This window comes from Cariama cristata, unplaced genomic scaffold (genome assembly GCF_000690535.1).
Source record: "Cariama cristata isolate BGI_N322 unplaced genomic scaffold, ASM69053v1 scaffold11146, whole genome shotgun sequence".
NCBI classification, from domain to species: domain Eukaryota; kingdom Metazoa; phylum Chordata; class Aves; order Cariamiformes; family Cariamidae; genus Cariama; species Cariama cristata.
In genome coordinates, this window is record NW_009623834.1 from 25297 (window position 1) to 39914 (window position 14618).

At 35.7% G+C, this 14618-nt stretch overlaps 1 protein-coding gene across 1 annotated transcript in view; it reads right to left on the reverse strand.

The window, feature by feature from the left end:
- LOC104163807 (centrosomal protein of 128 kDa-like) overlaps positions 1-13904 on the reverse strand; it is a gene marked incomplete at its 3' end in the record, with an annotated part of 36158 nt that extends 22254 nt beyond the window's left edge. Inside the window, exons 1-6 of the mRNA XM_009702924.1 lie at positions 13758-13904; positions 12243-12329; positions 9520-9646; positions 8453-8574; positions 5915-6006; positions 5124-5196 (exon numbers count right to left, since the gene is read on the reverse strand). Of these exons, the coding sequence (XP_009701226.1) occupies positions 5124-5196; positions 5915-6006; positions 8453-8574; positions 9520-9646; positions 12243-12329; positions 13758-13904 (648 nt within the window). The remainder of the gene's footprint in view (positions 1-5123; positions 5197-5914; positions 6007-8452; positions 8575-9519; positions 9647-12242; positions 12330-13757) is intronic.
- Positions 13905-14618: the final 714 nt, after the last annotated feature.

A 14618-nucleotide genomic window follows, 5' to 3' on the forward strand; every position in this document is an offset into this window, starting at 1 on the left:
TTCTAGTTTGATCATCTTTTTACCTAGTGATACTATGGCATTAAAAAGCGTTTATCAGTGTGTATAACTTTGCAACCTTTTTGTCGACTTTTTATTTTTAAATTTGCCTTACTATATTTTTATATTTAACTGCTGAAGTTTATCTAACCTTTCTACTATCATTCAGCTATAACTTTTGGAAGGACTCCTTTTTACCTTGTGTAGTTACATCATCTATCTTTTGATCTCCTTCATATCTTTTAATGCATTTATTTGAAGCCACTACTGTAATGTATTCAGATCACTTCCACATTGTCTGGAAATACTCTACCCTGTTCATTCCCCAACGTTTTTCAAAGAAACTTCTTTATTTTTGAGTAACTTTCTTAGAATAATGTTTGGTTTCTAAAAGAGGTTTAACTTTTTTGCTCCAGTAGGGATGCCCAATATAAGTTTATTTTGGTCACTGTTACAAGGTGAATATTTCACAGATAAAAAGTCATGCACAGGACTTTTGTTTATACAAAATAACTGTGGCTTTTGCTTGTTTGCGGGTTTTGGGGGTTTTTTCTTTTTGTTGGTTTTTTTTTTGTTTTTTTTGTTGTTGTTGTGGGTTTTTTGTTGGGTTTTGGCCGGGGAGCAAGTTTCTGCTTACTTGCTCCACAAAGCAGTTAATGCACCACCTAATAACATAGTTCCCCCAATACAACATGTAATGTCTACACCAGTCTAGACTAGGTATCTCCCACAAGAATTATGTTCCCTGTTTTTGTAGCCTCTCTGACCTTCCTCAGTTTGCCTAAGAGCCTGTGACACACAACAACATGGATGATAAAACAAAGAAAGATAAATTAAGTGTTAACTCATTAATTAGTCCATGTAGAAGAAACTCTAAAACTCACTTCTCTCCCTTTATCCCAAATGACCCTGACTCAGGACAACATTTCTACCATAAGAGTATATATCTTGTTCTCTGGATCTTACCAAAAGCCGTAGTGTAGACAAGCAATTCACTGAAGAACAGTACAAAGAATATGGAGGTTCTACATAACAACATGAAATGCTAGCACTAAATTATTGCATTCACAACATACTAGAATTATTTCAAGGATGTATTTTTAGTAACACACACTACCTATATGCTAATCATGACACTAAGAGCTGTGTCTCTGTGTACAGGCTTTCAGGCAGCAACAAAATCTATGAAAATGGATTAGGCTATCAAGAAGTTCCCTCACTACCAATTAAACACAAAGAATCACTACCAATTAAACACAAAGAATAGAATGTCCTGTTTAAAAGCAGGGCGACATTTAAGTCATGCAGCTAAATATAATCTCGTGGAAGATGCTGGATTCTTAATCTACAAAAAGCAGCATCCTACTTCTTGAATTTGTCTCCTGTTTTTCAGCTTTCCACTGTTGTTTCTAGTGCACAAGTCCTGCTGACTGAAACCTATTTCAACAGGTTTTTCTTGCCTTTTTTATCAATGCCATTATTTTATCAATATAGACTTGAAACAGAAGCATTAAAATCACAAAAATAGCAAACTTCTTTCAGAGATGTCACTTGAAATATTGCCAAACTTTTCCCTCATGGCACATGATAATAAGTCACCTGTGCAGTGCCAGAAATCCTTATATCAGATCTTCTGAAGAACAGTTCCTTATCTGATGATAATCCTGGCTCTCAGACATTGTAACCACATTAACTCCATGTGAGACCCATTTCACTTGACACTGCTGTTTTTCTCCACAGGCACAGCCTACACTACCCTTCTAATGGCACCATCTCAATTAAGCACCTATTTAATTTCAACAATTCTTTGCTTCAGTGCAATTGCTTTTTATGCATAAAGATCAGCTTCTTGTGCTATTTAGGATGTGCTTCTATACCAGGAGATGGCAACAAAATATTCAAGAAGGATGTCTTTTATAACCATAAAGTTGTGTGTCACTTAAAACAGTATTCAGCTTCAGCATCAAAAAGGATCTAAGAATCATAACCTCTAATAAAAATAAATTCTGAACTAGTGACTCAGAACTGTACTGACTAGACCTTTATCACCACACTTCTATATACCAGCAATTTTCAAACAGCACTGAGTATACTGAACAGTACAGCTGTAATAATTTAGATATATGTCCCTACAAAAATGAAGACTTAAGAACACTGAACTGAAAAGAATGTTTCTACCATGAACTCATGCTGTCAAATTATCGAGATTTCGAGTTGACAATTTATCCCCAAGAATCGCACAGTAGAATACAAATACAAGGATGGCAATGTTAGAGGTGACAAAAAAAAATCACTCCAAAGCAAAGTGATAAAGGCATTAAGGACAAAAGCTCCTGCATAACTTTGCATAAGGAAGTTGTGAGGAAAAAAGTAGTTCCTCCTACCCTACTCACTTTCACCAATGAGAAGTCAATTCTGAATTAAATAATTTCATTAAAAGAATTCCTAAAGGATCCTACAGGATCTCAAAAATCTACAGTAACAGACCAGTTTTTACACGCACTCTAATCTCATGGTTTGCTATGCTCACTGTTAGTTATTTTTAATCTTAACATCCATACTGAATTCCCCTCTTTTGCATTTACCTCATCTCACCCATTCTGCCAGCTTCATTTGTGTAACAGTAGATCATTAGGCTTTGAACAACAGCAAAGGATCCACATCTAGTTTAAGAGAGCACAGGTAAAGCAGCAGTGCAGAATGTTGCTACCACTAGGCTTTTTCAGTAGTGTGGAACTGCATGGATGCAATGAGTGATTAAGCATGCCAGAATTCTTCAGCCTAAAGAGAAAGAGAATCCTCTGAAAAGCCTCTGAAGTAACTGAACAACCTCCTCCAATGAAAATGTAGTTAGATTAAAAAAAACAAACCTACAACAACAACAATGCCAACAACACAAAAACAAACCAAACACACAACCAAAACATACCAAATGCACACAAAACAACAGGGAAAAAAACCAAACCACCACAAAAGTGGTAGCTTCCCTCACAATATGTAATCTACCTGGAGAACTCCTTGCTACAGGGCAAGTAAGATGATAAAGACACACAAGTTACGACAAAGACTGGGCAAGTTCCAGAAAAGAAATCCACGGAAGGATTACTAAGTACAGAAAGTACAAAGATCAATTCCAGGCCAAGAAGCTCCCAAGCCACAATTGACTAGACCAATATTGTGCAGAATCATCAATTAGATGCCTTTCTATTCTACTATCATTCACTAAACATCCACCTTCTGACCATTCATCATGCATGGCTAGATCTTTCCTAACTACATATTTCTTCTGCAAATTGAGCCCCAGCAATTGTTTTAACCTTTCAAGGAAGCCTATGAATGAGTGATCTTTTTTATTTTTCCCCCTTTTCTTTTTTTCTTCTCATCTTTCCAGTCTTCTCTCCATTTGGCCAATGTTCTTCCTAAAGATAGTAAGCAGCAATGAGCAGAAGACTTCCAGCTGAAGTCTTACTAGTCCTACACATGAAAACCATCCTGCAGCTTACTGCAGCATTTGCATCTTCACTAAAAGAATATCATTAAAGCTTTCATAGCTTTATTGGATGATAATGTTCTCTCCCAACTAAGAGACTTATTCTTCTGGTATTCTCCTTACCATTAACAAACTACAGATGGCTTCCTTGTTACACTTCACATCTCTCATTTTTTGCTTCTCTTGGGTCAAAAGTCGTAACATTCAATTTCAAATCTTGAAATCCTACTACAGGAGGTCACAAAGAGCTAGTTATTTCTTTCATTAATGAAAAGTCAGTGGCTGCCAGTATTTCAGAGGATTACAGAAGAAGATTTGTTTCTGTCATTCAAAGGTATTGAGCAGTTGTAGTGTAGCCAGCTGGAGCTGCTGTATTCTTGAGAACCACCTTGGTTAAAACTTACTGAGTTCGCTAATTTCCTGGTGCATGAAAGAGGAAAAAAAAAAGAGTATACTGAGAACTAGGCCACAACAAGAAAAACCCAGAGTTTTGCAAGTACCAAGAATTCTTTATCAGATAAACTTATTTTATCCAACCAGGCTATTAGGAGAAAGCAGAGCTAACATTCTAACAGACTGCCTGTTATGTTTTTCTAGGAAGGCTGACAAGGCATCCACTGATGTATTCTACCATACCAAGCATATAACCGGTACTGATAGATTACAGTCTCTTGAATCCCTGTCCAGCTTCATCTAGAGTCACTAACTTAGACAAGTACATTTATTAAGTTTGCTGGCACCAACAAGTGGTCTGTGCCATCAATATTGTTATCAGTGACAAACACATCACTAAAGACAGAGCATTTAGTACCAATTCAGGCAATTTTAGGGCAAGATGAATCACCTATGGGAAAATAAGGTCACACAACACTTGCTCAGAAAAGTCAGCATTGTTACTGCTACCACATTAATACATAAAGCATACACTTGAGTCTTATGTGTCAAGAACTACCTACAGGATTTTCACCTCCTAACTACTGGGAAGATTCTCAACTTCCCTTGTTCCTACAGCAATAAAATGTTTGACATCCATCTCAATAGCAGATCTCTTTCATATTTAAGTGATACAGTCTGCAGTTAGTCTGCTTCAGGCAGATACAGGAGGCAAAAAAGAAGAGACTATCATGGCTGTCCTGCATCCTTTGTTACACTTGTCACAAAGTCTTCAGAGAAGAGTGCAGACTGAAGAGACTCCTCCCCTTATGCTGCACAGATAAGGATTGAAAAGGACAGGGAGGGAGGCAGGGAGGAAGAGGAAACAATAATATTCATCATCATAGCATGGGAAAGCTTGTATCTTTGAAAAGGTATCTTCAACAATTATGATAGTATTCAAACAAATGTTCAAAGTTAAAAAGCAGCTCTCTCCAAGACCGTGAATTTTGAAACGGAAAAATTCACTACATACGCACATGTAAAACACTTACTTTAAACAAGTACCTGAAATATAAAACTTGTCTTGCTGATTTCATTATGGAAGAGTAACATTATAACAACCTACAGTAGCCTAGATAAGATCATGTTCAAATGTAAGTACTAACATGTGGTACTGATTATCAACACATACACTAAACTAGAAGCCCATATCCTGCTTAGAATACTAAATGAATGATCTTTTCATGTTAGTCACACTCACCGTTTCTTGCCTTTGGGACTCAGTGAGCTTTTCAGACAATTCTTCTAGAGTCTTTCTTAATTCAGCATCAGTCCTTCATAGAAAAATATAAGTAAGACAGTGCGAAAACTAAATATCAACTGTGATAATTTTAAGCAGCAATCTCCTGGATTTTTATGCTACTACAATTTGTTCTACAGCCTCTAAATTCCTAGCATAATTAGAGACCAGCCTCAAGTGGAAAATTCATCATAAAAAGCACTTCCATTCCTCAAGTGAAGATAATGGAGCATCTAGTTTCAAAGGTCAGGTATCACATCAACAAGTACAAAATTATGAACATGTCTACACTGTCCTTTTGAACAGTACTAGTTCCTACTAGGAATTAGAAGACTAATTTCTGTTATTGCTATTAGACAAAGCACCATATGTTAAGACAGTATGTACTTTAAAAAAACATTATGGCTTGCATGAGACCTTGCCCTGAAGATACTCCAGTACCAACACCAAACAAAGCTGTAACAAAAGAAATTCCCAAGTCCTTGTCATTTTGTCCATATATAAAAAAGGGGGGGGGAGCCACATATACTGTACAAATCAGAATTGATGGGTGTTATTTACATTTATAAATACGGCACAAGGTGACGTGGAATAAGTAGTTCATAGTACTGCTTTCCTCTACATGTTGTGCAATCCCCCACTCTCCCCAAAATTACTTTTCTTAAATACAAAAGAACAAAGGAGTTTAAGAATTATTTAAAAGCATAACAATTATTTTCCACACTATTCTTTACATCATCTTCTGTTTATACCGATTTCTTCTTGAAAGCTCCCGACTGATGTCATCTCCTAGGCGAACTTGTTCACTACTGAGGTCTCGAAGAGACTGGTGGAAAGAATGCAGCTGTAAATTAAAGTATGCAAATTAAGCCAAGGCTTAGGAACCCTTTTTTCTGTGATATTCCAAAAATACATATATACACACATTTTTAAATAAAGTAGATAAAAATAACCTACAAAATAACAAAATTCCATGAATTGTAGATGAGCCCAGATGAGTACATGAGCCTTGTATGCTTCTATTTCCATTAACCCCTCAAAACACTGGCTTATTCGAAGTTTAATTTTTCCATACATTATTTGCTAAACCAAGTTTCCGAACTGTGGGTTTTTTTCTATAGTTTAGCGCTTGGTCATTATGGTTACCTGACACTGCGCCATCTTTTTAGCCTAATGCAAAGCAAGTTGAAAGGTGTGAACAGGTGAAGTAAGGAGAGACACATTTCCTGCTAATAAATGCTAGTGTAAGTGAAATAAAGTTCTGCCCAGCTATATACATTACTACAAAAAGATGGCATATGAAATTGGCAGTGACCAAGCAGAACACTATGATGTATTCAGGAACTACCAAAGCATTAAGGAAAGGTATTTTACCTTACCCAAGACTTTACATACTCTACTAGAATGCTTTTTTCAAAGCTTGAGGGAAAAAAAAAAAAAGAGCATACATCTATTTTCCTCTGTAAAACCTCCCATTTTCCCCATTCAGCAGGCTCCCAATTTATTGTCAAAATTTTCAAGGGGGTAAATAAAAATGTAACAGGTCATCCATCCTTCATGAGATAAAGTGACAGTTAATCCATCCTAATCCAACCTACTGCTGTCAACAGCTCAGTGGCCAGAACCATGATTATGAACAACGCTGGTTTGTAATATCCCCTTGTTCTATGTCCAAGACTTAAACCTGGATCTTCCACAGCCCACCTGACTGCCCTCAACATTCAGACACAGGCATCACCATCTCTCACATGTGATTAACTAGAAATTTCAACCTGACCAAAGAGACTTTAAAAAACACAGCGTATTTTCACAATGTATCAGCCTAAGGAGAGAGTGTCAAATGTGCTAAAAGCCCATTCGCTGGAAAACTACGTTAGCTAGGAGCAGTCAGAATGGGAATAAAGGGACTGTGGTTACAGAAAGAAGAAAAAGCCACAGCTTTAGTTAAGCAGTACTGCTTTATCTCTGCCCCAATTTCTACCAATGGTCACAATCAATGACTACACTTCATCATTCCTCAAAGCACTATACTCTTCTTAGAAAAAAGTTAATGACTGAGTGAAGTCATATTCACTCACGGAAAAGCAAAACCAAGGAATAAACCAGCTGTTATCATCAAAACAGGAAAAAAAAAGCTATTTGCTTACATAGTTACTTAATACAAACTAGGAATTTTTAATGCATTGCAAGAACTCCCTTGAATAAAATTTCTAAGATATTTATAGAATATCTAGAAGTAGTCTAAAATAGTTCCAAGCTTTTTGGAAGCTTTGGAGGAAAGATTTCTATATAAGATTATTTCCTTCCAAGGACTGTGTTCCACACTAACCTTGTGGCAGGAAGGAATGGGGAAGAAATAGACTGGAAGGACAATGAAACAAGATTAAATAGAAGTCTAGTAATTTCTGTAGCACTCGGACTTTCCAAAAAGTCAACTGAGAGAATGTATTGTGGCTAAGTTTAAAATTAATTATCTGGAAGTTGAGACTGATTTAGTAAAGTCAACATGAACACCTCACAATCAGCTGCTTTTAATATTAGTCATAACACATTTCTCCTGGACAAATTAGTCCACACAGAGGGATTCACTCAAGCTGGTCTAGCCACTCTGTCTGAAAGAGCAAAACCAGGTACTGAAATCTCCTCTCTGTCTCTAGGATATAGAAAGTCTATAATCTTATCCATTAAAGTGATTTATTTTTTCTGAAGAGTCTGCAAGTGGACACAAGTTGAGGGGTATAAAAATTACCAGGGCCATACATATCCTCTCCTTCTCACATCATCTGCCTGAAGTACAGGGTCAAATTATCCCACTCACAGGTCAGACCTAGAATTAAGACGGAGAACTAGCTGGCTCAAAATCAATCCAGGCTACACTGAAGTAAACAGCAAAAGCACTAAGATCCTGTGCTATTAACTAAAGCAGAACAAACCCCTTTACAGGCACACTGGATTTCACCATGTAGATGAATGTTAATTACATATTCAGAGATGATTTTTCTTTCTCATACATGGCCTAAAAAGTACAGTGATTATTTTCATGCATTCCTTTTGATATCACTACCACCTGCATCTTTTTCTCTATGAGAGATTCGCATGAAACTTTATGACACTGACAGATACAAGAGGTTACTGCCTAATGAAAAATGGCACTTAACACTGAAAGCACATGTCATAGCTGAAACATTCTTAACTGTATCATCAGAATAACCTCATTTGATGTAAAAGCAAAGAGCCTGGTGACCACATATTGCCTATTTGGGGAAGCAACTCCCATTAGTGCTCTGTACCTGGTCCAAATTATCTGCCTCATTGACAAATCGAACACTTGCAGATCTGGACCTTCGATGTTTATTGCCCTGTGAGTCTCCATAATCCCTGAGAGGAGAAGTAGGCAGGAAGTGACGGTTCCCTTTATGAGATAAGAGATAAAAAAAAGTAAGTGGGAAGACAAAACTTCGTATGGGAAATTTTTCATTTTGCTTCATGAAAAACATGTGTTTCATCTTGCCAATATCTTTATAGGCCACATTACAGACAAAACTACTAAAGCTACATAAAATGCACAGGCATACTTCTTGTTTAGCTCTTCCCAGAATTCTTCTTCAATTTAAATATTTCTGGAATACATGTTTGTGATGGGTAAGAAAGAGGTTTCCTTTATTCCTCCAAGGAACAGGTAGTTTTTTCTTCGAAGTTTATTTACCCAAGCAACAACCTTTCCTTCATCTGGATCTATTACAGCTCCAAACTACAGCACCTCACAGCTGTTACATTAGAAAAATGAAAGTTTTAGAGCTTTGCACTAAAATACATTAAATGCTACTTCTGGAATACTCCTCCCAAATACACCCTTTCCTAAAACACAATGAATTTTCAGAGACATGTACAAGGAAAAACTACTTTTCTGTAGGTTATACATCAGTTCAGTCTTTCCTTTTCCACTAAGCCTTACATAATTTCATCCACACATCCATAATCTTATGCATTTAAAATTTAACTTCTATTTTTGCTGGGAAGCAAGCTTCAGAAGCTGCAATATCTTTTGGATTTAGCTTTAACTTGTATGTACCCACTACTCATGCAGTGGACAAGGAATTTTCTCTACCGAAAGAATCGATGTTTCATTTAGATCTCTCGGGATATCAGCAGAAAAGACTATGTAACACAAAGCTATAAGAATTTACCAAATAAACAACCGCATAACTTATTGCACATCTACTAAATTTCTAAATGGAATTTCTTTGAAGTAGTCAATCATGACTTTTCATGACACTATCTTTACACATTTTTCTTCATCATTTCCTCTTTCCGTACAACAGCTATATGACATATTCAAGCACCTTAAGTATTTTACCTGACACTCCTTCTCCATCCAGATCACTAGGGTATAAGCTGGAGAGAGAAGCACTTCTCATTCCAGAGTTTCGGATTAATCGTTGGCTCCTTAATTGACCTATTGATTGTTCCAGTGTTTCTTTTAACTGCAAAGAAATTACAATTTACTGAAATATGAACACAGACTGATTCAAAAAAAAAAGCTTGTAAAATAATATTTTTTATTAAGACATTAAGAGAATCAAAACTATTTTTAAGCCAAGCATAGCTATGAATTAATAACAGCTTTTCTTCAATATCTTGTATGTCATACTCCCATAACTATAGCAAAACATGTTTCCGTTGGTAGCTTCAAATATCAAGTTCCTTAAAACAGTGGTGTAATACACCAGAAAACCTCAAAAGAAAAGTATATATCCTACAACCAAAATGAGAGCTATGTACCAGCAATGTTCAATAACAGGCCTGCAAAATTCAGAAAACAACTTCAAATATTTATTTTTTTTTCCTACCAGCCCTACCTGGAATCAATTTGACATATGGCTATCAAATTTCACTAAGCAGCTTTACATCAAGCCCTACTTTTAGTAGTTACACTTCCAGAAAAAGGCAACCATTTGCAACTTAACAGTTCAGAAGTAACTATATTCCTAAATAAGTTCCTCATTTTTCAAACTTGCGTCTTATTTTCTAAGATTGCATTTGCTAACTTTGGTTCTTAGCCGCTTGCTTTTGTCACATCTTTATTTAACAATCCACAAAACATCAATTTCTAAAGGATCACCTTTTCTCTCCCTAACACAGGCTTGTACACAATGATTAAATTACTGCTATATCCTTGTAGAACTATACACACTGTGTTGGATCTCTCTCTGGGTGGCACTTTTTTCCCAAAGCATAAAACACTACTTTAAATCTTTTCTGAATCTTCCAATGCTTGTTTAGGTTCTTTTTTAAGTATTATGTTTTCATTATATGGTATTATTAAAACAACTTCAGTATCACTAAGGAACTCTCACATCAAAAGCTTAAGGATTTTCTAACACTTTCTCAAAAAGACAGAGGCTACTCAGGGGAAAAAGATACAACAATGCATGTATGTTTTTGTACTCAAAAACCTAAAAGTTTTTAAAAAAATCATGAAAATGACAGAGAAGCAAAGAAAGAACAGCAATAACTCAATTTTCAAATCTAATTTGGTTCTCTCAGAGACTTATCTTGCATCCTTAATAGAGCAATAAAAACTGAATTAAGTTACACATGCTCCGTTTGCATGCTTTAGCTTTACAGCACTCATTTTCATCCTTTCTATATGAAACCAGACAGCTAGATTTTATTATTTTTATTTCTTTAAACAAAGAACCATGATAGTGTCCAGAATTAACAATCTTACTCTTCAGTCTGTTTCTTTAGAACAGAACAATGGTCAAAAAATTGTTTAAAAATTTTGAGTTATAATTTACATTATAGACATCGTTACATTTTAAGGTATTTGTGTTCTCTTAAAAACCAGTCTAATTATTAAAAGAATGAAGAGAGGCTACTGACAGAACAGAGATATTAAAAACCACAAATTTGAACAGAATATGCTTAATATTCACCAATCTGAATTCCATTCCTAAACATCTCATCTACAAGCTGCTTAAATCCCATCAAAACAGTGCCTAACATTTTGGTCCTTCCTCTTTTCTTCTTTCTTTTGTTGTTTTGGGATTTTGTTGTTGTTTTTGTTGTTGATTGGGTTTTTCAGTTTTGTTTTGTTTTTATTTAAAGACACAAGCATCAGTGCCATCAGAAAAAAAAAAAATTTAATAATGGACATTAAGTCAAAACTAAATTTGAGTGATGTCTCACCTTGATATTTCCTAATAGAAAATTTTTCCAGAATAACAATGTTGAACTATTAGCATTTGTTAAAAACAGACAACCTTAAATGGTTCCAATGCCCACCAGAAATTCCACAAATTGAATACCTAAGTAGACCTTATAAAGACACAAACAGCATTCAAACAAAAGAAGAAAAATTATGAGGCATATAATATCCCAAATTACTTTCAAGCAGAGCTTGTACATATTGATTGAGAAAGCAAGCTGTCTGAAGAAAACAAGCCTTCTTTTCTACATATTTGCTTTTTTCTTTCTCTCTACCCTCACATGCAAAATATTCCTACATCTCCTATGTATCTGTTTCAAGGCAGCAGCTGCTGCAGTCTGTTTGCAACCAAGTTATAAACCTTTCTTGCCCTACTAGCACTAATTTGTTTTACTTTCTCTGTCTAGACACCTGTATTCAAACTTGTAGAAGCTTGATATTTATAAGAATTTCACCTCTTCTGCAATTCAGAGAAAACTGGTCAAGAGATTCAGCAGCTGTTGTAGAATGACAGGAAAAAACCTACAGCAGTATGATCACAATCTCATTCCCTCAGCTTTTATCTTATCACTTATGCAGAAGAAACATGTTCCCTAACACTATTTCAGCTATGCACCTTGTACTTGGCATGATATCACAACAATCTATTCGGTGATTATAAACCAGAAGAGCAATGAAGCTACAAAATCTGTCAGATTTTCATTATATATTACTATAGTTTGTCTTAGATTGCTCAAATAAATATGAAAAGTTTCTATTCACATCTACTTAACTCTTGATATATTCTGTCCATTACTACCAAGTTTTCAGCTACGAATATTATTAGCAGAAAAGATTTAAGAAGTTAAGATAAACTGAAAGTTGCTCACAGTTGCTATTGCTTCGGTTTGTTCCTTGTTGTATTCTCTGTATTGTCCTAGCAAACGGTCAACATGTCTTAGATTTCTGTTGGTATCCTTAAAAAAAGTTTGAGGAAGAAAAGTCAAAACAGAAACCTCCTCTAATCAAACATTACTGTTATCTTTATTATTCTTGGTTTACAAGAGTAAATTGATGAGACAAGTGCTTTTTAAAGGGTCTAAGCATTCAAAACCCTATTCAAGTAACCAGAATCTGAAGATATACAGCATGGCTAAAGGGAAGGAAAAAAAAAACCCACACAAAACCCCCCAAAAATATACTTTCATTTACAGTACCACAGTAAGGTCTCAGCTGCAAATGAGAAGTTTTATAAGTTTCAGCCACTCTGTAGAAAAACCTTGTTAATCCAAAGATCTTAACATTACCTGCCTGTAAAATAGAATTAAACTAACTGCGAAATAACAAATTTTTGAAGATCAACACATCAGGTAAAGTCTTTGCATGAGCACTCTCTGACCAGATGAAGAGCTGGATCAGACAGCAGATCTGCTGAAAAGCAGTCCACAAAAAGCAATTAGCTTAAAATCAGAATTTCAGAAGAGCAGCTAGAAAGAGGTTAGACAGAAACAAGACAATACTCAAAAGTCCTTTTTAAAGAATAGTCAGATTACATCCTTATTAACTCATCTCTTTTCTAGCTTGATGATTATTTTCCAGCTAAGAAGTTTTGAAGTTTAAATTCAGCATTCTATATAGATTTTTCTCTTCTCACATACAAAAAAAAAATAAAAATATTGCCAGCCAAACAATGCCTCAACACAAGTGATAATATATAAGCCCACCCAGTCTAGGTACTCAGAACTGCCAGCTACAGCAGACTAGGAATGACTTCTCAAGCAATAAATGGTGTCAAGATAGCTAAATGTCTCCTTCCACTTGCCAAAGAGATTCAGAGATTTCTTCCACTGCCTCCACTGAAGAAGCAGGAATTATATGAACAATTTTTCCAGCTCGGATATGGATCTCTTACAAGTTTACAAATACTGTTTTTCACTCTACTGTTCCACATCTAGAAAATATTTGAATTGGAAATTAGCTTATCATGAGGGAATTGACTGCCTACTTATTTACTTTATCAGGCACTGGGAAATTTCACACAGTACAAGACAACAAAGTTGTCCTGGAACTTTCTGCTACAAAATTTAATGCTTCTTGTGAGAATCTGACAAAGTTTATTTGGCATTATTCAGTTTGCTAAGTTTATAAATAGTATCACCAAACATGTCATTGTTTCTAATGACATTCTATTACTGTCCGAAATAACAACTGTATAAAAGTATAACAAGCCACATACTTTCAGCTCAAAGGCAACATAATCAATTTCCCAAAACCTCCTTGGTTTGCACAAAAAGAAATGTTTCCCATCAATACAGTATTTTCCACAACTTCAGAAATTAAAATTTGACCCTATGTTACAGAAATGCAGGCTCTATAGATATTTTAAACCATATTTTGTAAACAACCTGTAAAGTGCTTGCTAAAGTATGGATCTTCTCTGTAACTTCTTCAGCATCATTGTTCCGAGCTCTGTTGTGGGGTGCTCTCAAAGGTGGCCGCCTTCCTATTTGACCTCTAAGAAAGTTGTCTGAATCACTGGATGAATCTGCCATTAGCATTTTGAAACCTAGGCAGGAAGACCAGAAAAAGAAATGGATGTTAAATCTTGATTGTAACTGAACAGTCTCTGACTTGGACAATATTCCCAAAGCAACTTCATAGACTCAGACTACATTAGCCTCAGATTACATTAGCCTTTCTTGTTCAGGTCAGCAGGATGTACTTTTGAAGCAAATCTTCCAACTGCTCCTCAGTTATGATGTTTGTTCACACCATGAAGCAGTGCCAAGAGGCAGAGCCCGTTAGGAGAAAACTAAATCAAAAGATGCATTCTTGCTACTTTTAAGTGTTCAGAACCCAGGATAAGACCATAGCCCAAAGCAAATTCTCCCCCCAAAACATACACTGGAAACATCAGGGCTTTACAAATTGTTCTGGTCTGCAGAACCATTTCCCTTTTCCTCACACTACTTGCTAAGCTATATTCAGATTGGCCAGGACCAACTAAGACAAATAACCCCAAGTACCTAACTGTCTGAAGCAAGTCTGAGAACCAGTATCTTAATGACTGACAGAGAACTGGAGATATTATGGAAGAAGGAAATGCACTGTCTGAAAAAGAAGGGAAAGGAAAGAAAACTGTGGCCAAGAAGCTATAGACTAGTCAACTATATTTAAATATGCAGAAAAAAATAAAATTTACTATTTTAAGTTTCCAACAAAACATGTGCTCTCAAAAAACAAAAAAAGCAATGTATCCATTGATT